This window comes from Hemiscyllium ocellatum, chromosome 14, assembly GCF_020745735.1.
Source record: "Hemiscyllium ocellatum isolate sHemOce1 chromosome 14, sHemOce1.pat.X.cur, whole genome shotgun sequence".
Classification (NCBI taxonomy): domain Eukaryota; kingdom Metazoa; phylum Chordata; class Chondrichthyes; order Orectolobiformes; family Hemiscylliidae; genus Hemiscyllium; species Hemiscyllium ocellatum.
In genome coordinates, this window is record NC_083414.1 from 21,196,357 (window position 1) to 21,219,460 (window position 23,104).

General features: G+C 44.0%; 1 protein-coding gene across 2 annotated transcripts in view; it reads left to right on the plus strand.

Annotated features, from left to right (window-relative positions):
- glt8d1 (glycosyltransferase 8 domain containing 1) overlaps positions 1-23,104 on the plus strand; it is a 37,737-nt gene that overhangs the window by 1,914 nt on the left and 12,719 nt on the right. The window contains exons 1-5 of one of the 2 annotated variants that reach the window (XM_060835134.1): positions 1,020-1,054; positions 16,562-16,617; positions 19,043-19,141; positions 21,422-21,608; positions 21,725-21,839. In XM_060835134.1, coding sequence (XP_060691117.1) covers positions 16,602-16,617; positions 19,043-19,141; positions 21,422-21,608; positions 21,725-21,839 — 417 coding nt within the window. In that variant the 5' untranslated portion in view covers positions 1,020-1,054; positions 16,562-16,601. Of the gene's footprint in view, positions 1-1,019; positions 1,055-16,561; positions 16,618-19,042; positions 19,142-21,421; positions 21,609-21,724; positions 21,840-23,104 lie in introns of those variants that run through there. The other variant, XM_060835132.1, reaches the window with a different exon arrangement.

Consider the following 23,104-nt stretch of genomic DNA (forward strand, 5'->3'; position numbering starts at 1 on the left):
GGTGCATCTCTAAAAATTGGTAAGAGTCATTTTGGACATGCCGAATTTCCTTAGCCTTCTTAGGAGATGGAGGCGTTGTTTTGCTTTTTTAACGGTGGTGTCGATGTGGATGGACCCAGACTGTTGGTGATCATTACTTCTAGGAAGTTTATGCTCTCAGCTAAATCTACGTCAGCACCATTGATACAGACAGGGGCGTGTTCTCCACTCCGCTCCCTGAAATGGATGACCAGCTCCTTCATTTTTCTGATGTTCATGAGAGATTATTGCTTTTGTGCCACGCCACTAACCAGTTGACTCTTTCCTGTACTCTGTCTCATTGTTTTTCAGGTCCAACCCACTACGGTGGACTTAGTGAAATTTGGTTGAATAGTTATAAGTGTATAAGGAGTACAATAAGAGGCTGAGTTCGCAGCCATATGGGGCATTGGTGTTGAGGATTATCATGAAGGAGGTGTTATTACCTCTCCTTACTGTTTCCTGTCTGTGGGTCAGGAAGTTGAGGATCTAATTGCAGAATAGGGAAGCAGAGTCCTAGATGTCAGAATTTAGAGATGACTTTGGTTGGAATTATGGTGTTGAAGGCAGGGCCATAGTCAATAAGTAGGAAACTGACATTGTCCAGATGTTCAAGGATACATGTAGCATCTGCCATGGACCTATTGTGCCAATAGGCAAATTGTAGAGGATCAAGCAGTCTGGGAGGCTGGAGCTAAATATGTGCCATGACTAATGTCTTGAATCACTTCAGGACTATACATGTCACAGTGAGAAGCGATAGTCATTGAGGGACACTACTTGATATTTCTTTGGCACAGGGATGACTATGGTCTTCTTGAAGCAGGTAGGAACTTCAGACTATAGAAAAGAGAAATTAAAGTTGTCTGCAAATACTCCCACCATAGGATCTGCATAGGATCGGAGTGCACAGCTGGAGACTCCATCTGGGCTGGTCGCTTTCCATGAGTTCACTCGCAAGAGGCCAATTTGATGTCTGCAGCGGTGACTGTGGGTTCTGGGGAACCCGAGGCTGAAGGAGAATGTTGCTGGTCTGGTTAGTAAATTTGCGGATGTTGCAAAGATTGCCAGAGGATACAGCAGGATAAAGCTGTGCTGGGGACCTGGGCAGGAAAATGGCAGATGAAATTTAATTCAGACAAATGCAAGGTGATGCATTTTAGAAGGTTTAGTGCAGGAGGGAAGTATACAATCCTTAAAAGTATTGACACAAGGAGGGATTTAGGCATACATGTCCACATTCCCTGAAAGGGGCAACATGTGGATAAGGTAGTCAAGAAGACGTATGGCATGCTTGCGTTTGGTTGGGGTATAAACTTGGCTAAGTCAGGTTGCAGGTGTATTGAACTTTAGGTCACATTTGGAATATTGTGTACAGTTCTGGTCACCCCCATGACTAAAAGGATGTGGAGGCTTTGGAGTAGGTGCAGAAAAGGTTTACCAGGATATTGCCTGATCTGGAAGGTATTGGCTGTCTAGAGAGATTGGACAAAATTGGGTCGTTTTCACTTGAACCATGGGAGCTGAGGGGTGACCTGACAGAAGCTCTCAAAATTATGAAAAGCATGGAAAGAGTAGATAGTTGGCGTCATCTTTCCAGCATAAAAATGTCAGTTATGAGAGCACATAGATTTAAGGTAAAAGAAGAAAAGTTTTTAAATGAGATGTGAGAGGCATGTTTTGACAAGGGTATGGAATGTACTGCTAGACAAGTTGGTAGAGCCAGATCCAACAGCAACATATAAGGGGCATCTTAATAGATATATCAATAGGCAAGGAATAGAGAGATATGGTCCAGGTAGAGGCAAATGATTTTTAGTTTAGAAAGACATCATGTGGTAGTGGAGGCTTGGTGGGAGAGGTGTCAGTTCCTATGCTGTACTGTTCTTTGTTCTTCTGTAGGACAAGGAGCATGTTCTACAGGGGATGTGTACAGGTTGTAAGTTGGCTCGCTGAGCTAGCAGGTTTGTCACCATGTTAGGTAACATCATCAGTGAGCCTCCGGTGAATCTATGGTGTTTTATCCCACTTTATATTTATGTGTCTTGGTCTATTAGGATGGGTAGTTTAATTTCCAGTTCTTTTTCTCAGAGGTTGGTAAATGGGGTCTAAATTGATGTATTTATTGATGGCATTCCAGTTTGAATGCCAGGCCTTTAGGAATTCCTGTGTGTGTCTCTGATTAGTCTGTCCTTGGATGGATGTGTTATCCCAGTCGAAGTGGTGTCCTTCTTCATCTGAATGTAAGGACACTAGTGATAGTGGGTCATGGTGGCTAGTCGGTGTTTGTGTCTCCTGGTGGCTAGTTTTCTGCCAGTCTGTCCGATGTAGCGTTTGTAACAGTCCTTGCATGGTATTTTGTAAATGACATTTGTTTAGCTGGTTGTTGGTATAGGGTCCTTTAAGTTCGTCAGTAGTTGGTTTAATGTGTTGGTAGGTTTGTGGGCTACCATGATACCAAGGGGTCGGAGTAGTCTGGTGGTCATCTCCGAGATGTTTTTGACTTATGGTGGTGTGCCTAGGGTTTCTGGGCGTGTTATGTCAACTTGTTTGGGTTTGTTGTTTAAGAATTGGTGGACTGTGTTTATCAGCCTTATTCCTGATGAAGGGTGTTTGCCTGAAATGTTGATTTTCCTGCTCCTTGGATGCTGCCAACCCCCGTCCCCCTCTGCTGAGGGCATGCAGGTCCTGGGCATCCTCCATCGCCACTCCCTCACCACCCGACACCTGAAGGAAGAATGCCTCATCTTCCACCTTGGGACCTTTCAATCCCAAGGCATCAATATGGACTTTTAGGAGAAAGTGAGGACTGCAGATGCTGGAGATCAGAGCTGAAAATGTTTTACTGGAAAAGCGCAGCAGGTCAGGCAGCATCCAAGGAGCAGGAGAGTCGCGTTTCGGGCCTGGGCCCTTCTTCAGGAATGAGGAAAGTGTGTCCAGCAGGCTAAGATAAAAGGTAGGGAGGAGGGACTTGGGGGAGGGGCGTTGGAAATGCGATAGGTGGAAGGAGGTCAAGGTGAGGGTGATAGGACAGAGTGGGGGTGGGGACGGAGAGGTCAGGAAGAAGATTGCAGGTTAGGAAGGCAGTGCTGAGTTCGAGGGATTAGACTGAGACAAGGTGGGGGGAGGGGAAATGAGGAAACTGGAGAAATCTGAGTTCACCCTTTGTGGTGGATGGAGGGTTCCTAGGCGGAAGATGAGGCGCTCTTCCTCCAGGTGTCGTGTTGCTATTGTCTGGCGATGGAGGAGTCCAAGGACCTACATGTCCTTGGTGGAGTGGGAGGGGGAGTTGAAGTGTTGAGCCACGGGATGGTTGGGTTGGTTCGTCCGGGTGTCCCAGATGTGTTCTCTGAAACGTTCCGCAAGTAGGCAGCCTGTCTCCCCAAAATAGAGGAGGCCACATCGGGTGCAACAGATGCAGTAAATGATGTGTTGGAGGTGCAGGTGAATTTGTGGTGGATATGGAAGGATCCTTTGGGGACTTAGGGGGAAGGTGTGGGCGCAAGTTTTGCATTTCTTGTGGTTGCAGGGAAAGGTGCTGGGAGTGGAGAGTGGGTTGGTGGGGGGTGTGGACCTGACGAGGGAGTCACGGAGGGAGTGGTCTTTTTGGAACGCTGATAGGGAGGGGAGGGAAATATACCTCTGGTGGTGAGGTCCGTTTGGAGGTGGCAGAAATGACGGTTGATATGATGTATATGGAGGTTGGAGGGATGGTAGGTGAGGACCAGTGGGGTTCTGTCCTGGTGGCGCTTGGAGGGGCGGGGCTCAACGGCAGAGGAGTGGGAAGTGGAGGAGATGTGGTGGAGGGCATCGTCGATCATGTCTGGGGGGATATTGCGGTCTTTGAAGAAGGAGACCATCGGTAGTGGAACTGATCCTCCTGGGAGCAGATGCGGCGGAGACGAAGGAATTGGGAATATGGGATGGTGTTTTTACAGGGGGCGGGGTGGGAGGTGTAGTCTAGGTAGCTGTGGGAGTCGGTTGGTTTATAGTAAACGTCCGTGTTGATTCGGTCGCCCGAGATAGAAATGGAAAGGTCTAAGAAGGGGAGGGAGGAGTCTGAGACGGTCCAGGTAAATTTGAGGTCGGGGTTGGTAAAGTGGATGAACTGTTCAACCGCCTCATGGGAGCACGAGGCAGCGCCGATACAGTCATCGATGTAGCAGAAGAAAAGGTGGGGGGTGGTGCCAGTGTAGCTGAGGAAGATGGACTGTTCCACATATCCTACGAAGGGGCAGGCATAGCTGGGGCCCATGCGGGTGCCCATGGCTACTCCTTTGGTTTGGAGGAAGTGGGAGGATTGGAAAGAGAAGTTGTTCAGGGTGAGGACCAGGTCAGTCAGTCGAAGGAGGGTGTCAGTGGAAGGGTACTGGTTTGTACGACGGGAAAGGAAGAAGCGGCGGGCTTTGAGTCCTTCGTGATGGGGGATGGAGTGTTCAACACGCGGCGTGACATTGAACAATTCTTCCGCCGCCTTCGCCTCTGTGCTTCAACCAGGATTCTCGCCCACCCTCTGACGACCCCTTCTCCCACCTCCAACACACCTTATCCACCTGGACATCCCCTGCTGGCCTCTTACCCGCCCTCGATCTCTTCATAACCAACTGCCGTCGCGACATTAACCACCTCAACCTGTCCACCCCTCTCACCCACTCCAACCTCACACCCTCGGAACGTGCAGCCCTCCACTCCCTCCGCTCCAACCCCAACCTCACTATCAAACCTGCAGACAAAGGAGGCGCGGTCGTAGTTTGGCACACAGACCTTTACACCGCTGAGGCTAAATGCTATCTCGCGGACACCTCCTACTGCCCCCTTGACCATGACCACACCTCCCACCACCAAACCATCATCTCCCAGACCATCCATAACCTCATCACCTCAGGGGATCTCCCATCCACCGCCGCCAACCGCATAGTCCCACAACCCCACACCGCCCATTTCTACCTCCTGCCCAAAATCCACAAACCTGACTGCCCCTGCCGACCCATTGTCTCAGCCTGCTCCTGCCCCACCAAACTCATCTCTGCATACCTCAACACGGTCCTGCCCCTCTAAGTCCAAGAACTCCCCACCTATGTTCGGGACACCACCCATGCCCTCCACCTCCTCCATGATTTTCGCTTCCCTGGTCCCCAATGCCTTATCTTCACCATGGGCATCCAGTCCCTGTACACCTCCATCCCCCATCATGAAGGACTCAAAGCCCTCTGCTTCTTCCTTTCCCACCATACCAACCAGTACCCTTCCACTGACACCCTCCTTCGACTAACTGAACTGGTCCTCACCCTGATCAACTTCTCTTTCCAATCCTCCCACTTCCTCCAAACCAAAGGAGTAGCCATGGGCACCCGCATGGGCCCCAGCTATGCCTGCCTCTTCGTAGGATATGTGGAACAGTCCCATCTTCCGCAGCTACACTGGCACCACCCCCCACCTTTTCCTCTGCTACATTGATGACTGTATCTGCGCTGCCTCGTGCTCCCACGAGGTGGTTGAACAGTTCATCCACTTTACCAACACCTTCAACCCCGACCTCAAATTTACCTGGACCGTCTCAGACTCCTCCCTCCCCTTCCTAGACCTTTCCATTTCTATCTCGGGCGACCGAATCAACATGGACATTTACTATAATCCGACCGACTCCCACAGCTACCTAGACTACACCTCCTCCCACCCCGCCCCCTGTAAAAACACCATCCCATATTCCCAATTCCTTCGTCTCTGCCGCATCTGGTCCCAGGAGGACCAGTTCCAATACCGTACAACCCAGATGGTCTCCTTCTTCAAAGACCGCAATATCCCCCAGACGTGATCGACGATACCCTCCACCACATCTCCTCCAATTCCCACTCCTCTGCCCTTGAACCCCGCCCCTCCAATCGCCACCAGGACAGAACCCCACTGGTCCTCACCTACCACCCCACTAACCTCCATATACATCGTATCTTCCGTCGTCATTTCCGCCACCTCCAAACAGAACCCACCACCAGAGATCTATTTCCCTCCCCTCCCCTACCAGCGTTCCGAAAAGACCACTCCCTCCTTGACTCCCTCGTCAGGTCCACACCCCCCACCAACCCAACCTCCACTCCCGGCACCTTCCCCTGCAACCACAAGAAATGCAAAACTTGCGCCCACACCTCCCCCCTTACTTCCCTCCAAGGCCCCAAGGGATCCTTCCATATCTACCACAAGTTCAACTGCACCTCCACACACATCATTTACTGCATCCGCTGCACCCAATGTGGCCTCCTTTATATTGGGGAGACAGGCCGCCTACTTGCAGAACGTTTCAGAGAACACCTCTGGGACACCCGGACCAACCAATCCAACCACCCCGTGGCTCAACACTTCAACTCCCCCTCCCACGCCACCAAGGACATGTAGGTCCTTGGACTCCTCCATCGCCAGACAATAGCAACACGATGGCTGGAGGAAGAGCGCCTCATCTTCCGCCTAGGAACCCTCCATCCACCACAAGGGGTGAACTCATATTTCTCCAGTTTCCTCATTTCCCCTCCTCCCACCTTGTCTCAGTCTAATCCCTCCAACTCAGCACTGCCTTCCTAACCTGCAATCTTCTTCCTGACCTCTCCGCCCCCACCCCCACCTCCACTCCGGCCTATCACCCTCACCTTGACCTCCTTCCACCTATCGCATTTTCAACGCGCCCCCCCCCCTCCAAGTCCCTCCTCCCTACTTTTTATCTTAGCCTGCTGGACACACTTCCCTCATTCCTGAAGAAGGGCTCATGCCCAAAACGTCGACTCTCCTACTCCCTGGATGCTACCTGAACTGCTGTGCTCTTCCAGCACCACTAATCCAGAATCTGGTTTCCAGCCTCTGAAGTCATTGTTTTTACCTACCTTCTCCCCAGGCCTACCCCCCCTCCCATTTATCTCTCCACCCCCCAGGCTCCCGGTCTCATTCCTGATTAAGGGCTTTTGCCCGAAACGTCAGTTTTCCTGTGTCTCAGATGCCGCCTGACCTGCTGTGCTTTTCCAGCACCACGCTAATCTCCAGTATCTGCAGTACCCACTTCTGCTTGTGTTTATCGGGTACCCATTCTTTTTGAATATGCTGTATAGGTATTTTTCTTCTTCTGCTCGTAATTCCTGGACATGCAAGGACTGTAACAAACACTATATCGGACAGACAGGCAGAAAAGTAGCCACCAGGATACAAGAACACCAACTAGCCACCAAAAGTCATGATCCACTATCACTAGTATCCTTACATACAGACGAAGAAGGGCACCACTTCGACTGGGATAACACATCCATCCTAGGACAGGCAGGGGAATTACTAGAGGCCTGGCATTCAAACTGAAACTCCGTCAACAAACACATCAATTTGGACCCTATTTATCAACCTGTGAGAGAAAGAACCGGAAATGATATCACCCACCGCAACAGACCAAGACACACAAATGCCAGCGGAACAGAACACCAGCGCTTCACCAGAGGCTTACTGATGATGTTACCTTGCATGATGACAAAACATCTGAAAATAAACCTGCCAGCTCAGTGAGCAAATTTACAACCTGAACTTCAACCTAGGCTATAAATCTTCTCAAAAATCACAGAAGATGTGTACATTCTGTTGTACAGTATAATGTGTGTTTAGTACATATTTTGAGATTTGAAACACAGCATTACAGTTACTGCCTTTTATCATAGTGCCCACTTGTCTGCCCTCCTCAGAATACTGCAATACTCCAGCAAATCACTGCGAAAACTGGAGGAGCAACATCTCATCTTCAGACTAAGCACTTTCCAACCTTCTGGGCACAATGTTCTGTTCAAAACCTTCAGACTTTGTGTCCACTTGCATTACTTCCCTTTCTTTGAGCTTTACATTCACTGTCACCATGTCCTCTCTCTCCCCTCCCCCACTCGTGTGACTGTCTTTCCAACCTTGCAGTTAGACATGACATTGTTCTGCCATTCTCACATTCCGATCACTTCATCTGAACCGTTAATATCCTTTCTCCCCATCCTTTCTCTCCTGCCTGAAGCACTAGGGTCTCCAGCACTTTTCAGTTTGATTACCATTATAGTCCCAGCCTGTACCTTATTCCATTGTTTCTTGTGGGAGAAATAGCCCTGATGTGAGTTGCATAGACAACTTCAATGTTTTTACCGTCCCTTTCCCATATTACTATCGGAAAAATTCCTCAATATAAGTCATTTTGATATAAATTGCACTGGAAAAAAGCTTTGAGATTTACAAAAGAACACCTGTGGTCTTGCTTGGCATGCTTTGGAATGAAAGCATGAAAGGAGCAGTCTGTCAAACAACTTCTGTCATATGTTTATTTTAAAAATCGTTGTTTCGTGTTCAGTCCTTTAGGGAATTTTTTTTTTCTAGAACATCTGAGGCTGAGGGGTGACCTTTATAGATGTTTAGAAAATCATGAGGGGTATGGCTATCGGAAATAGGCAAAGTTAAAAATCACATAACACCAGGTTATAGTCCAACAGGTTTAATTGGAAGCACACTAGCTTTCGGAGCGACGCTCCTTTGTCAGGTGATTGTGTACATCTCTATGACTCTATAGAGTCATAGAGATGTACAGCATGTTTACAAACAATTTATATTGAGGATTTGGTTAAGAAAAAGAAGGAGCCATGTGTCAGATATAGCCAGGATGGATTGAGTGAATCCTTAGATTATAAAGGCAATAGGAGTACATTTAACAGGAAAATCAGGAGGGCAAAAAAGGGGACATGAGATAGATTTGGCAAATACAGTTAAGGAGAAACCAAAGGGTTTTTACAAATACATTAAGGACAAACAGATAACCAGGGAGAGAATAGAGGCCCTCAAAGATCAGCAGCCTTTGTGTGGAGCCGCAGGAGATGGGGCAGATATTAAACAAGTATTTTGCATCAGTACTTACTGTGGAAAAGGACATGGAAGATATAGAATGCAGGGAAATAGATGGTGACATCTTGAAAAATGTCCATATTACAGAGGAGGAAGTGCTGGATGTCTTGAAATACATAAAAGTGGATAAATCTCCAGGACCTGATCAGGTGTACCCTAGAACTCTGGAGGAAGGTAGAGAAGTGATTGCTGGGCCTCTTGATGAGATAGGCAGAAGTGGGTTCTACAGATGCTAGAGATTAAAGTCAAGATTAGAGTGATCATGGAAAAGCACAGCAGGTCAGGCAGCATCCGAGGAGCAGAAAAAATCAACGTTTTGGGATTCCTGATGAAGTACCTGCTGTGCTTTTCCAGCATCACTCTACTCTTGCTGAGATACTTATATCATCGATAGTCACAGGTGAGATGCTGGAAGACTGGAGGTTGGCTAACATGGTGTCACAATTTTAAAAAGATGATAAGAACAAGCCAGGGAACTACAGACCAGTGAGCCTGATGTCGGTGTTAAACAAATTATTGGAGGGAATTCTGTGGGACAGGATGTACATGTATTTGGAAAGGCAAGATCTGATTAGGGATAGTCAACATGGCTTTGTTCATGGGGAATCATGTCTCAGAAACTTGATTGAGTTTTTTGAAGAAGTCACAAAGAGGTAGACGTGATCCACATGGACTTCAGTAAGGCGTTCGGCAAGGTTCCCTGTGGGAGACTGGTTGGCAAAGTTAGATCTCATGGAATACGGGCAGAACTAGCCATTTGAATACAGAACTGGCTCAAAGGTAGAAGACAGAGGGTGATGCTGGAGGGTTATTTTTCAGACTGGAGGCCTGTGACCAGTGGAGTGCCACAAGGATCGGTGCTCAGTCCACAATTTTTTGTCATTTTTATAAATGATTTGGATGTGAGCATAAGAGGTATAGTCAGTAAGTTTGCAGATGACACCAAAATTGGAGGTGTAGTGGTCAGTGAAGAAGGTTACCTCCGATTACAATGGGATATCGATCAGATGGGCCAATGGGCTGAGGAGTGGCAAATGGAGTTTAATTTGGATAAATGTGAGGTGCTACATTTTGGGAAAGCAAATCTTAGCAGGACTTATATACTGAATAGTAAGGTCCTGGGGAGTGTTGCTGAACAAAGAGACCTTGGAGTGTTGGTTCATAGCTCCTTTGAAAGTGGAGTCGCAGGTGGATATGATAGTGAAGAAGGCATTTGGTATGCTTTCTTTTATTGTTCAGAGTATTGAGTACAGGAGTTGGGAGGTCATGCTGTGGCTGTACAGGACATTGGTTAGACCATTTTTGGAATATTGTGTGCAATTCTGGTCTCCTTCTTAGCAGAAGGATGTTGTGAAACTTGTAAGGGGTCAGAAAAGATTTATAAGTATGTTGCCAGGGTTGGTGGATTTAAGCTATAGGAAGAAGCTGAATAGGCTGGGGCTGTTTTCCCTGAGCATCGGAGGCTGAGGGGTGACCTCATAGAGGTTTATAAAATCGTGAGGGGCATGGATAGGGTACATAGTCAATGTCTTTTCCCTCGGGTAGCAGAGTCCAAAACTAGAGGGCATAGGTTTAGGGTGAGAGGGGAAAGATATAAAAGAGACCTAAGGGGTTAGTTTTTCACGCAGAGGGTGATACGTGTGTGGAATGGGCTACCAGAGGAAGTGGTGGAGGCTAGTACAATTGCAACATTTAAAAGGCATCTGGATGGGTACTGAACAGGAAGAGTTTGAAGGCATATGGGCCGGTTGCTGGCAGGTGGGACTAGATTAGAGTTGGATATCTAGTTGGCATGGACACATTGGACCGAAGGGTCTGTTTTTGTGCTGTACATCTCTATGACTCTATGACATTATCATTATAAATAATGTGGGAATATATTGACGAGCCCATGCAGTCTTTTAAGCATGCTGAAAGAAAATCTTTTTATAAAAACGTTAACTGTTATAGAGTCCTCAGACCGTATTTCACAATATGTTAATAAATAATACGTATTGGTATGGCTTAAAGGATCTTAAAATTTCCAAAGATCAGAATTCTTATTTTTAGCAATTTCTGAAGCAGACACCCATTATAATGTTTCTCTGTAAAAATGCACAACAAAATTGCTTACCAATTTTGGATTCTGATTGCAAAATGCAAAACACTATTCATGGCAATTTTAAAAGACAGTAAGACAAAAAATTAACTTGGTTTTGAAAATAAAAGTTACTGTAAGCAAAACCTGTGTTTTCTCTAATACAGATTGATAGGCAGAGTCTGGAAATCAAATATCAAAGCTAGAGAGTCCATTGATTATTGCGTATTACTTCCCATTATGGGTTTTCATATCAATTGGAAATTGATTTTAAGTAAAAATGCACTACTGGTGTACAGAGTTTGAGAATGAGTAAGAGGGAAACAGTCATACAAATCATAATCATTTGAATGAAAATGTAATTAGAAACCATGAATTTTAGAGTGAGATAGATGTGGACATAACATGCTGTAGCTAGAAGAAATTCCCAGGCTGGTGCTGATGGCAATTTGGTACAGTACATACATTGCTGAAAAGTATACAAAGCAAACTTTGGAACTTGCGTCTTTTTCTTTTGAAGAGGTTTTAAGCCACGGGTGCAGAGCTGTTTCCTCCAAGCTAATGAAATAAATATCTTGTGAGGCATTGCATTTTTTTTCTCTCTTTGCCACAGCTAAAAGCTGGACTACCTTGCCAGAATTGCAAGTGAGACAATCTGTTTCACTGAATTTGTCTTTGCCAAGAGTGTGTTTTTGGTGGTTAGTATATTGGAGCTGTTGCTGTTTAGAAGTTAAATAATCCCTATTATTCTGTTAAGTTTTCCAAGAGAGTTAGGTTATTTCATTTCTTCTTTCTTGTTTGTATTTTAATTATAGAATAAAAATAAAGTGTGTTTTGCTTAAAGCTGAATAGTGTAAACAGTCGAATTACATCTGGACTACAGCACCTTACACTTGCCTTTAAATAAGAAAAAGTTAGGGTCTAGCTACTTCTTGATATATTTGAAGGGGGTTAGGTCTGGTCCATAGCAGGGACCTGTCTCTACTTTCAAAAAAAACATTTGATATTTGTAGCACTGAAACTTGACTGTTATTTCCTTTGGAATAGTTCAAATTCGGTTTTTCAAACTAACTAAAATTTTTCCTCACATATTGCATATCTTGTATATTTCAATAGGTACACCTCTCATTCTTCTAAATTCTAAATGAGTACAGGCCTAACTTACTCAGCCATTCTCACAGGACAGTTCCTCCATACATGGTATCAATCTGGTGAATTTTCTCTGGACTGCCTCCAATGCCAGAATATCTTTACGTAGATAAAGGACCCAAAACTGTTCAGGTGTGGTTTGACTAATACCTTGTATAATTTTAGCAAAACCTCACCATGTTTATAATCTGTTCCTTTTGAAAAGAAGGCCAGCATTCCATTTGCCTTTCTTATTACCTGCTGAACTGGGATGCTAGCTTTTTGTGACTCATGGATGAAGTCTCCCAAAGTCCCTCTATGCTTTAGTTTTCTGTAGTCTTTCTTAATTTATATAATATTCAGCACCTTTCTTCTTCCTGCCAAAGTGCAAATCTCACATTCTTCCATCACTTCTGCCTCCGGCTTACTTTTACAATCAGGACACCCGCCCACCTTCTGAGGACCCCCTTCACTTGCCTCCAACACGTTCCTTCCACCTGGACACCCCGCGCTGGCCTATTGCCCACCCTGGACCTCTTCATTTCCAACTGCCGGTGAGACATTAACCGCCTCAAACTGTCTAACCCCCTCCCCCACTCCAACCTCTCACCCTCACAATGCACAATCCTCCACTCCCTCTGCTCCAATCCCAACCTCACCATCAAACCAGCAGATAAAGGGGGTGCACTGCTAATCTGGCGCACTGACCTCTACACCGTTGAAGCCAGATGCCACCTCGAAGACACCTCCTCCTACCGCCCCCTCGACCGTGACACCACCTTCCATCACCAAACCATCATCTCCCAGACCATACAGAACCTTATCACCTCAGGAGATCTCCCATTCACAGCTTTCAACCTCATAGGCTGGGAACCCCGCACCACCCAATTCTACCTCCTTTCCAAGATCCACAAGTCTGAACACCTTGACCAACCCATTGTCTCAGCCTGCTCCTGCCCCACCGACCTCATCTCTACCTACCTTGATACTGTCATATCCCCCCAGTCCAGGAACTCCCCACATACGTTCGAGACACCACCCACGTCCTCCACCTCCTCCAAGACTTCTGTTTCCCCGGCCCCCAACGCCGCATCTTCACCATGGACATCCAATCCCTCCACACCTCCATCCGCCATGACGAGGGCCTCCAAGACCTCCTCTTCTTCCTCTCCTGAAGTCCCCAACAGTACCCTTCCACTGACACACTCTCATTTGTTTGGCTGAACTGGTCCTCACCGTTAACAATTTCTCCTTGGAATCCTCCCACTTCCTCCAGACCAAAGAGGTAGCCATGGGTACCCGTATGGGCCCCAGCTATGCCTGTGTCTTTGTCGACTATGTAGAACAGTCCATCTTCCGAAATTACACCGGCGCCACTCCCCACCTCTTCTTCCACTACATTGATGACTGCATCGGCTCCACTTCGCGCTCCTGCGAGGATGTTGAGCAGTTCATCAACTTTACCAACACATTCCACCCCAACCTTAAATTCACGTGGACCATCTCTGACACCTCCCTCCTCTTTCTGGATCTCTCCATCTCCATTAATGACGACTGACTTGACACTGACATTTTTTACAAACCCACCAACTCCCACAGCTACCCAGATTACACCTCTTCCTACCCTACCTCCTGCAAAAATGCCATCCCGTATTCCCAATTCCTCCGCCTCCGCCGTATCTGCTCCCAGGAGGACCAATTCCACCACAGAACACACCAGATGGCCTCCTTCTTTAGAGATCGCAATTTCCCTTCTCACATGGTTGAAGATGCCCTCCAACGCATCTCATCCACATCCTGCACCTCCACCATCAAACCCCACCTCCAACCGTAACAAGGACAGAACTCACCGGTCCTCACTTTCCACCTTATCAACCTTCGCATTAACCACATCATCCACCAACATTTCCGCCACCTCCAAACGGACCCCACCACCAGAGATATATTTCCCTTCCACCCCTTTCCGCAAAGACCGTTCCCTCTGTGACTACCTGGTCAGGTCCACGCCCCCCCCAACAAACCACCCTCCTGTCCTGGCACACTCCCCTGCGCCCACACCTCCTCCCCACCACCATCCAAGGCCCCAAAGGAGCCTTCCACATCCATCAAATTTCACCTGCATATCCACCAATGTCATTTCTTGAATCCATTGCTCCCGATGCAGTCTCTTCTACATTGGGGAGATTGGAGCCCTCCTTGCGGAGCGCTTCAGGGAACATCTCCGGGACACCCACACCATTCAACCCCATTGCCCTGTGGCCCAACATTTCAGTTCCCTCTCCCACTCTGCTGAGGACATGCAGGTCCTGGGCCTCCTCCAACGCTGCACCCTAACCACCCAACGCCAGGAGGAAGAATGCCTCATTCTCTGCCTCGGAACACTTCAACCCAAGGCATATATGTGGACTTGTTTCCTCATTTCCCCTCTTTCCCCCCCACCCCCACCTTATCCCAATTCCAACCTTCCAGTTCAGCACTGTCCTCATGACCTGTCCTACCTGCCGATCTCCCCTCCCACCTATCCGCTCCACCCTCCCCTCTGACCTATCACCTCCATCCCCACCCCCATTCACCTATTGTACTCTTTGCTACCTTCTCCCCATCCTCCATTTTTCTCTCCATCGTGGAGGTTTCCTGCCTCTATTCCTGATGAAGGGCTTTTGCCCAAAACGTCGATTTTCCTGCTCCTCGGATGCTGCCTATGCTTGTTGACTTACTCTGGACCTCCTCTAATGATAGCAGGTCACGCAGCATCCGAGGAGCAGGCCTGCTCTTCGGATGCTGCCTATCCTGCTGTGCTTTTCCAGCACCACTCTAATCTAAACTCTGGTTTCCAGCATCTGCAGTCCTCACTTCTGCCTATTAAATTTTATCTGTTAGTTTTTGCCCACTTGTTTAATTTGTCTATATCTCACTGCAGTCTTTTTGTGTCACCATCACCACTTGCCACCTCGCCTTTTGTTGTGTTCTCTGCAAACTTGGTTATAATACAGTAATATAGTGTAATCTGTAGTCTAGTAATTGGTTTAATTTTCCATCACCATTCATGACCAAATGTGGCAGGACAGCAGAGTTTTGATCTGATCCACTGATTGTGTGAGCATTTTGCTCTGCATGCTACTTCTGCTGTTTAGCAGCTTCACCAGATCAGCCATTCATTTTCGTATATGCCTGGTGCTCTTGGCATGCTAACCTGCTTGAAAACACAAAAAAGATTGGAAAAACCTTCACTGTATTGTGGAAAGAGACACAAATAAAGATTCAGATCTGTTTCAAGCATCTACACTATTTTGCTTTTATGTGCTGGCCTGCATCTCCTCATTGAATCTAGCTTGGTAGGCAGATTGAGGGACATGCTAAATCTTTAGCTTATAGATTGTGGTTAAATATAAGTCTGCTGCAGACAATGGCCATAGCTTTGAGTCATCATGCTCAATTTTGAGCTCTAGGTTTGTCCTGAGTCCAATTTATCATGTTAGTGGTGCCACATATCACAATGAAGATGATGTTTAGACTAAGGTTGAAATCTTGTTCCCTCCTAAGGCACGTAATTTTTAGTTCTGCTCATTTGGCATTCTTTCCCTCTCTCTCTTTTTCTCTCATGGCCACTCTTTGTCCTTTACTTATTTTATTGTTTATTCTGTTAATGAGGTATTGTCTGAAACGTGAGCAGTCAACAGTATAACAGTATAACCAGGAGTTAAACTGGTTTCAGGAAACTTTGTGTTTTATCGCCTAATTGTGCATGTCATCGAATCATATTATTTCCATTCAATATTCACTCATTGCAAGCCTTTCTGCAGATGGAATTTGTGTAGTAAAATGCCTATTTAGATTATATACACCATAAGATGTTACAAGCAAGACACAAGCAACACTGCTTTAAGAAACTTAAAAATAACAATACATTTTAAATTTTCTGAAAAAGAAGCAGAGGTCTCCATGTGCTGAAAATATAAAACAAAGTTAGGAAACACTGAAATTTTCTCATTCTCTGAATCTGCACTTTATGGACCAAACAAACAAGTTCTATTCTCCCCAGTGAATAATAATTGATCAAATTAATATATTCTCTATTTTATTTCAATTTCTGTACAATTTTGAAGAATTATCTTCACAGAAAATTAGCTGGTCTAAAGAATATAGTTTTGTAGCCTGAAACGTCGATTTTCCTGCTCCTCAGATGCTGCCTGACTTGCTGTGCTTTTCCAACACCACTCCAATCTAGATTCTCATCTCATTCAACAAGCCAAGCAATTACTCTTCTTTTTTTGTATGTGATTATTTGTGTTGTATACTTTCCATTGTAATATGTAGTTTCTGGATATATGACTTCGATAGAGTAGTGCTAGTAAATTAAGCAACTAGATAAATAATGTAGGTGAGTCCATTTAATCATTTAATTTTATTTCAAGTTTACATTTGATTGTTTGCTTCATTTTCTAGATCTAAACGATGTGAACTGAAGTTGTGGCAGGAAGTCAAAATGCCTTTCAGGAAAGGTATGCAAGGGTCTTTATTAATAACTATCTTCTTAAGACTTGAGGGGTGGATTATTTCCCTTCTTTTTTTCCTACTTCTCATTTGATTGTAATAGAGATTTCAAATTTAGAAGGATGTACTGCCAATTAGTTGTATACCGGTTTGTGTGAAGACATACATATATATAGCTCAGCAGGTTTTCTCGAATTAAACAAGAGCTTAATTTGACTGTGCTAAAACCCACCCAGGTAAAAATATGGAAAATGTGAAAATCCTTTTCAGCTTTCACAACTTGCGTACTGACACTCAAACCAAACATGTAAGAAGTACAAATAACGGAGTAAGAGGTAGTCTTTGGCTACGTTATGATTCAATACGAATTAAAAAGATAAATAAGAGCTCATTGGTTATAGTTGGCTGTCTGGTCTGGTATAGCTACCTAAGGCCTTTTGGTCCTTAGCTGGACAGTTTAAGATTGAAGTTGATGTCTTCTTCTGGAAGTACTTCTGTGGAAACTGAAATCTATTCAAAGTTTTCCCTCTCCTTGTAGGAATATAGGTGAAATCAAACTCAGCATACATGGTGACAAACTAGATTAACATAAATAGAGAGAAATCTTCCTCACTGCTGCTGGTACATTCTGGAAGCTCAACTCCAAATATACAGTCAGAGCTTGGGGTTGGTCATGTGATTTATCTCTAATTGCCATCAGATATTCAAATAGCCATTGTATATTCCAAAAGATAACTGTAATTCATTCACATCTACACAGTCATCTTTAGATCAAGATATTTTACCTAAGTATTTACATTTGGATTAAACTGTTGTTCTGTAGAAATATATTATGAATTTCCATTTTTGATGAGATAGGAAGAAAGCTGTCCAAATATTTATTGTCTCAGCTATCCCAGAAGTGTGGAATGTGGTTGATATAGTAATGAAAATTGTCAGCCATTTATTAGGTCCAGTGTCCTTGTCTCAGTTAAAAACTATTTATTGTGACGATAATCTGCCATTAAGAGATATGTTCTGTCCTGTTTCTTGTGCAGAAGGATTTTGTCAGAGCTGAAAATGTGTTGCTGGAAAGGCACAGCAGGTCAGGCACCATCCAAGGAGCAGGAGAATCGACATTTCAGGCATGAGCCCTTCTTTAGGCTCATGCCCGAAACATCGATTCTCCTGCTCCTTGGATGCTGCCTGACCTACTGCGCCTTTCCAGCAACACATTTTCAGCTCTGATCTCCAGCATCTGCAGTCCTCACTTTCTCCTAGAAGGATTTTATCACAGTGGTACTGAGATGTCTTCTCCCAACAGGAAATTTGGAAATAGATTTAGATTTCTTTCTGGGTGATTTTTGTTTGAATAAGACAAAAGAATCATGAGTGGGTGGGATCAGGCTCACACAGACGCTGAGGACTATGGTTTTGCTTTCAATGAGTTGTTTTATTAGTTAGCTGCTGGAGCAGACAGCTAGCGTTCTCTTTGCTGCTAGATAGAAGACTTAGAGGATTTTCTTCTGGGAAATCAAAAGGGGGAGATTGTTTCTACTGAGAGAGACAGTATGTGATAATAATAACTGTTTTGCTGTATTGCACTTTACCAAAGGGTGTGTTTAAGGGATGCTGCATATATTAAAACAGTTGATGATTAGTGGCTAAATAATACACTGTCTTGTAAAGTATGTTAATAGTATAAAGGTATACTGATTCTTTATTCTTACAATGCAATTAAAATGCAACAAAACAAAGTGTAGTTGATTAAAGCTTAGGGGTGGCTCTATCGAATCCTATCTTGAATGTAGCACCTTCTACTTGCCTTTAAAATAAAATGAAAGTTGTGGTCCAGGCCATCATCTATAATATGTTCTGGGGGAGGCTGGTCTGGTCCTAAATCTATTTTAAAAAGTCAATGTCTGTCTACCACTAATTAATCAAAAATTAATATTTGACATGAGCATAACTTTTACTTAACTAAATAACAAATAAACAATCCCTTATACAAAGTTGGTTTAGTCTCCACACAGTGACATGTGAGCAAACACATCGGTGTATTTACATCATATATGGTTGGCGAGACCCCAAATGTTAACAGCTTGGATCATGATGAGTTATTCATCATACTACAGTGGTTTGTAATTGGATTCACCACTCCTTTACAATGGTGAAATATTGTTTGATAGAGTTTTTAATCCTGATCACATTATCTGTTATCTTGTCACTGAAGAGAGCACTGTATGTAGGAGTATGGGAAGAATTTGATTGACAATGATGATGTCACAATTTAAAATCTCATTGTCACTCACTGTCTAGACTAATCAATGAATCATGGAACTGCATCATAATACAACTCCTGCAGAATGAAAGTGAAATTTATAGAGGAGAAATATGTAATAAGTGAAATTTATTTTTAATACTTTAATCTATTAATCTTTTATTCTTTTCCAGCTCATATCCTCATTATTCTACTTGTTGCAATTGTGCTTTTGATAGTTATGCACCATAATCTATTCAATGCTAATGACCTATTGAGGAAGGAGAATTCAGGTAAGCAGCAATATTTAGCAATCTATGTTCCAGCTCATTCACACAGCTAAGTTTTGTAAGCATCAATGCCCTATTTGCCTTTGGAGTTCTGTTTTTATTTGGAGTCTTCATCTGTTTATTTGTTTTCCTGTTTCAAAAATGGATGTTTGATTATGAATACGTAATGAATATTGTAAGTGAAACAAATGAATGGTTGTTGCAAAAAATATGATATTTACTTTGTGTTACTGTCTAATTTAATTTGACAAGCATACATATTAATAGTAGATATATTATAGAAGTGGTGTTGGCTATTCTTGCATTTTTTTATTCATTTGCAGGGTGTGGGTGTCACAGGCTAGGTTAGCATTTACTGTCCATCCCTAATTGCCCACAGAGCAGTTAAGAGTCAACCACATTGCTGTGGGATGGGAGTCAAATCCCAGCTAAGGATGGCTGTTTCCTTTCCTAAAGGACATTGTGGGTTTTTTTTTCTGACAGTCAACCATGGTTTCATGGTTTGCTATTAGCCATTTAATTACAGATTTTGTTTTTGACTTCAACTTCCACCAACTGTGGGATTCAAATCCGGATTCTCCAGAATATTACTTGGGTCTCTGGATTAATAATTTTGCAACGATACCACTAAGCCATCACCTCCCTATTTAACATCAGATCGGTAGGCTTTTGCCAAGTACAAGTTAAAATACTCATGAATAATTTTAACTGCTGTAAAGTGGTAATAAATGCCGATTTTTATCTTTTAATATCTTATACATTGACAAATTATGCTATCAGAATCAGTTTTGTTCATATTAGTTTCTTGCCTGGCTTCCGCAGCAAAGGGAAAAACAAGTTTGTATTCATTTGATCATAACAAATGCAGGAACAATGGTATTGTACTAATGTCACTGAATTAGTAATTCAGATACCCATAGAAATTGGTAGAATTTGAATTTATTTAATAAATCTGGAATTTATGAATCAATTAATAAGCCTAGTCTCCATAATAGTGACCATGACACCTACTGCAAGTTGTCATAAAAACGCATTTGCTTCACTAATGTTCTTTCAGGAGGGAACTCTGCCATCCTTACTTGGTCTGATCTATGTGTGAGTCCAGACCAACAGTAATGTGGTTGACTCATATTTACTGTCTGAAGTGAACTGGTAAGCCCCTCAGTTCAAGGGCAACAATCATCTTTTATATAAAAGCAAATAAAACAAGTGTACTGTTACTTACCTGCTGAACATCTGTTAAATGACTAAATCTAGCATTTATTCATTAATGGTTATTTTATGTTTAAATCTCTAGAAAATGAAACAGTAATTATAGTCCTGGCACAATCAAATAGAAAGTTGTCGTGGTTGTGAGTATGTATGACAAGCTGGGATGTTGATTTGCAGATGTTTTGTCCCCGTCTGGGTGACATCTTCAGTGCTATGGAGTTTCCCGTGAAGCGCTGCTGTACAGCATCGTCTGGAATTTATTTGGTTCTGTTTCTGCTGCTTCCGGTTGCCAGTTCCGGTTGTTCATTGTAGTGGCCAGTATATTGGGTCCAGGTCACTGAGCTTGTTGATAAGAATCCATGAATGAGTGCTATGCTCCGAGCTACGAATCTTTACACAAACCTTGAATATAAAGTTGTGTTTATAATCAAATTCCTGACATTTTTTAAAGGATCATAATTGACTAGATTCTCATTCTGAACATCCAGTTCTTGTGGTAGTCACAATTAAGTTTTTAAGAAACCAGAAGTATCCATTTTTAGGGTGTGGGTTTGCTCGCTGAGCTGTAGGTTTGATATCCTGATGTTTCATTACCTGGCTAGGTAACATCATCAGTGGCAACCTCCTAGTGAAGCGAAGCTGTTGTCTCCTGCTTTCTATTTATATGTTTGTCCTGGATGGGGTTTGTGGTGATGTCATTTCTTGTTCGTTTTCTGACGGATTGATAGATGATATCTAGATCTATGTGTTTGTTTATGGTTTTGGGGTTGGAGTGCCAGGCCTCTGGGAATTCTCTGGCATGTCTTTGCTTAGCTTGTCCCAGGATAGAAAGCAGGAGAAAACAGCTTCGCTTCACTAGGAGTTCGCCACTGATGATGTTACCTAGCCAGGTAATGAAACGTCTGGATATCAAACCTACAGCTCAGCGAGCAAACCTACACCCTAAACCACAACCTGAGCTACAAACCATGCAGTATCCGCTTTTGCCTTCTGTCAGCTAATTGAAGAAATTTAACACCGCTCGTAAACTTGTAAATAGCTTTCTTTTGTACTTCAATTTTTACATTTTAGATTCAAAATATAATGGAGTACGGAGGATTGCACAAGAGAGAACTGGTGAAGAGATTCCAATTCTGATCCCAGCTGTGGAGGAGCGACTTGGAGGCGTAATAGCAGCTATAAATAGTATATATAGTAACACCAGGTCAAATGTGATCTTTTATGTAGTTACGACAAATGACACCATTGATCATTTAAGGTAGGCTTGTGTCATTGTTAATTTTTGCAAAAAAATCCAATCTGTTTATGTTCTATACTTGATTTAATATGAGATTAAAATGAAATCATTGTAATTAATCTTGAATTTTGGTTTAGAGCTTGGCTTCAGAAGGAAGAACTGATGGGTATAAAGCATAAAATTCTTAGATTTGATCCTCGTGTTCTGAAAGGCAAGGTACAAGATGAGGGTGATTCAACTGAAATAAAACCAGTGAGTATCTGCATTGCATTTGTACCAATAAATAGATTATATAAAATGTAGGAGGAGGTCCTTTTTTTTGAATTTACTCGTGAGATGTGGACATCACTGGCTGGGCCAGCATTTTATTGCCCATCCCTAGTTGCCCTTGAGAAAGTGATGGTAAGCTGCTTCCTTGAATTACTGCAATCCACAATGGCTGACCCACAATGCCCTTTGGGAGGTAATTCCAGGAGTTTGATGCAGCAACGGTGAAGGAACACCAATATATTTGTAACTCAGGATGGTAAGTGGCTTGGAGGGGAATTTGCAGGTGGTGATGTTCCCATATATCTGGTATTCATGTTCTCCTAGATAGAATTGATTGTGGGTTTGTTTGGTGCTGTTCAAGGATCTTTGGTGAATTTCTGCAGTATGTCTTGTAGATAGTACACATTGCTGCTCCTGAGTGTCAGTAGTGGAGGGAGTGAATGCTTGTGGATGTAGGCTGCTTTGTCCAGCTCCTTGAGTGTTGTTGGAGCTGCTAGTGAGTGAGGAGTATTCTATCACACTCCTAACTTGTGCTTTGTAGATGGTGGACAGGCTTTGGAGAATCAGGAGATGCATTACTGGGCCAAGAAGTCCAAGCCTATGACCTGCTCTTGAGCCACTATGACACAAGTCCAGTTGAGTTTCTGGTCAATGATAACCCCAAGGATGTACATAGTCGGGGAATTCACTGATGGTAACACCATTAAGTGTCAAGGAGCAGTGATTAGATTGTCTCTTTTTGGAGATGTCATTGCCTGGTATTTCTGTGGCACAAATGTTATTTGCCCCTTGCGGATACAGATCCAGTGCTGGTTGGAGGAGGCAAGAATCAACTCCGGTGCTGTCTGGAATTGGGTGAGTGGGTCATGTTCAAACAGTCTGCGGTTACCTTGGACGGGTACGCCACCACCGTCACAGACTTTTATCAGCAAGTATGTGAAGGGCTGCATAATGAGGAAGTCAATCCAAGTATCCCCCAGCAGGAAACCCTGGATGAATCAGAACATACAGAACCTGCTAAAAACTAGGCATTAGGCCTTCAGATCAAGAGTGAAGATTAGAGTGGTGCTGGAAAAGCACATCAGGTTAGGCAGCATCTGAGGAGCAGGAGAATCAACATTTTGGGCAGGAGCCCTTCATCCTGATGCTGCCTGACTTGCTGTGCTTTTCCAGCACCACTCTAATCTTGACTCTGATCTCCAGCATCTGCAGTCCCCACTTTTGCCTGCAGATCAGGAGACTCATTC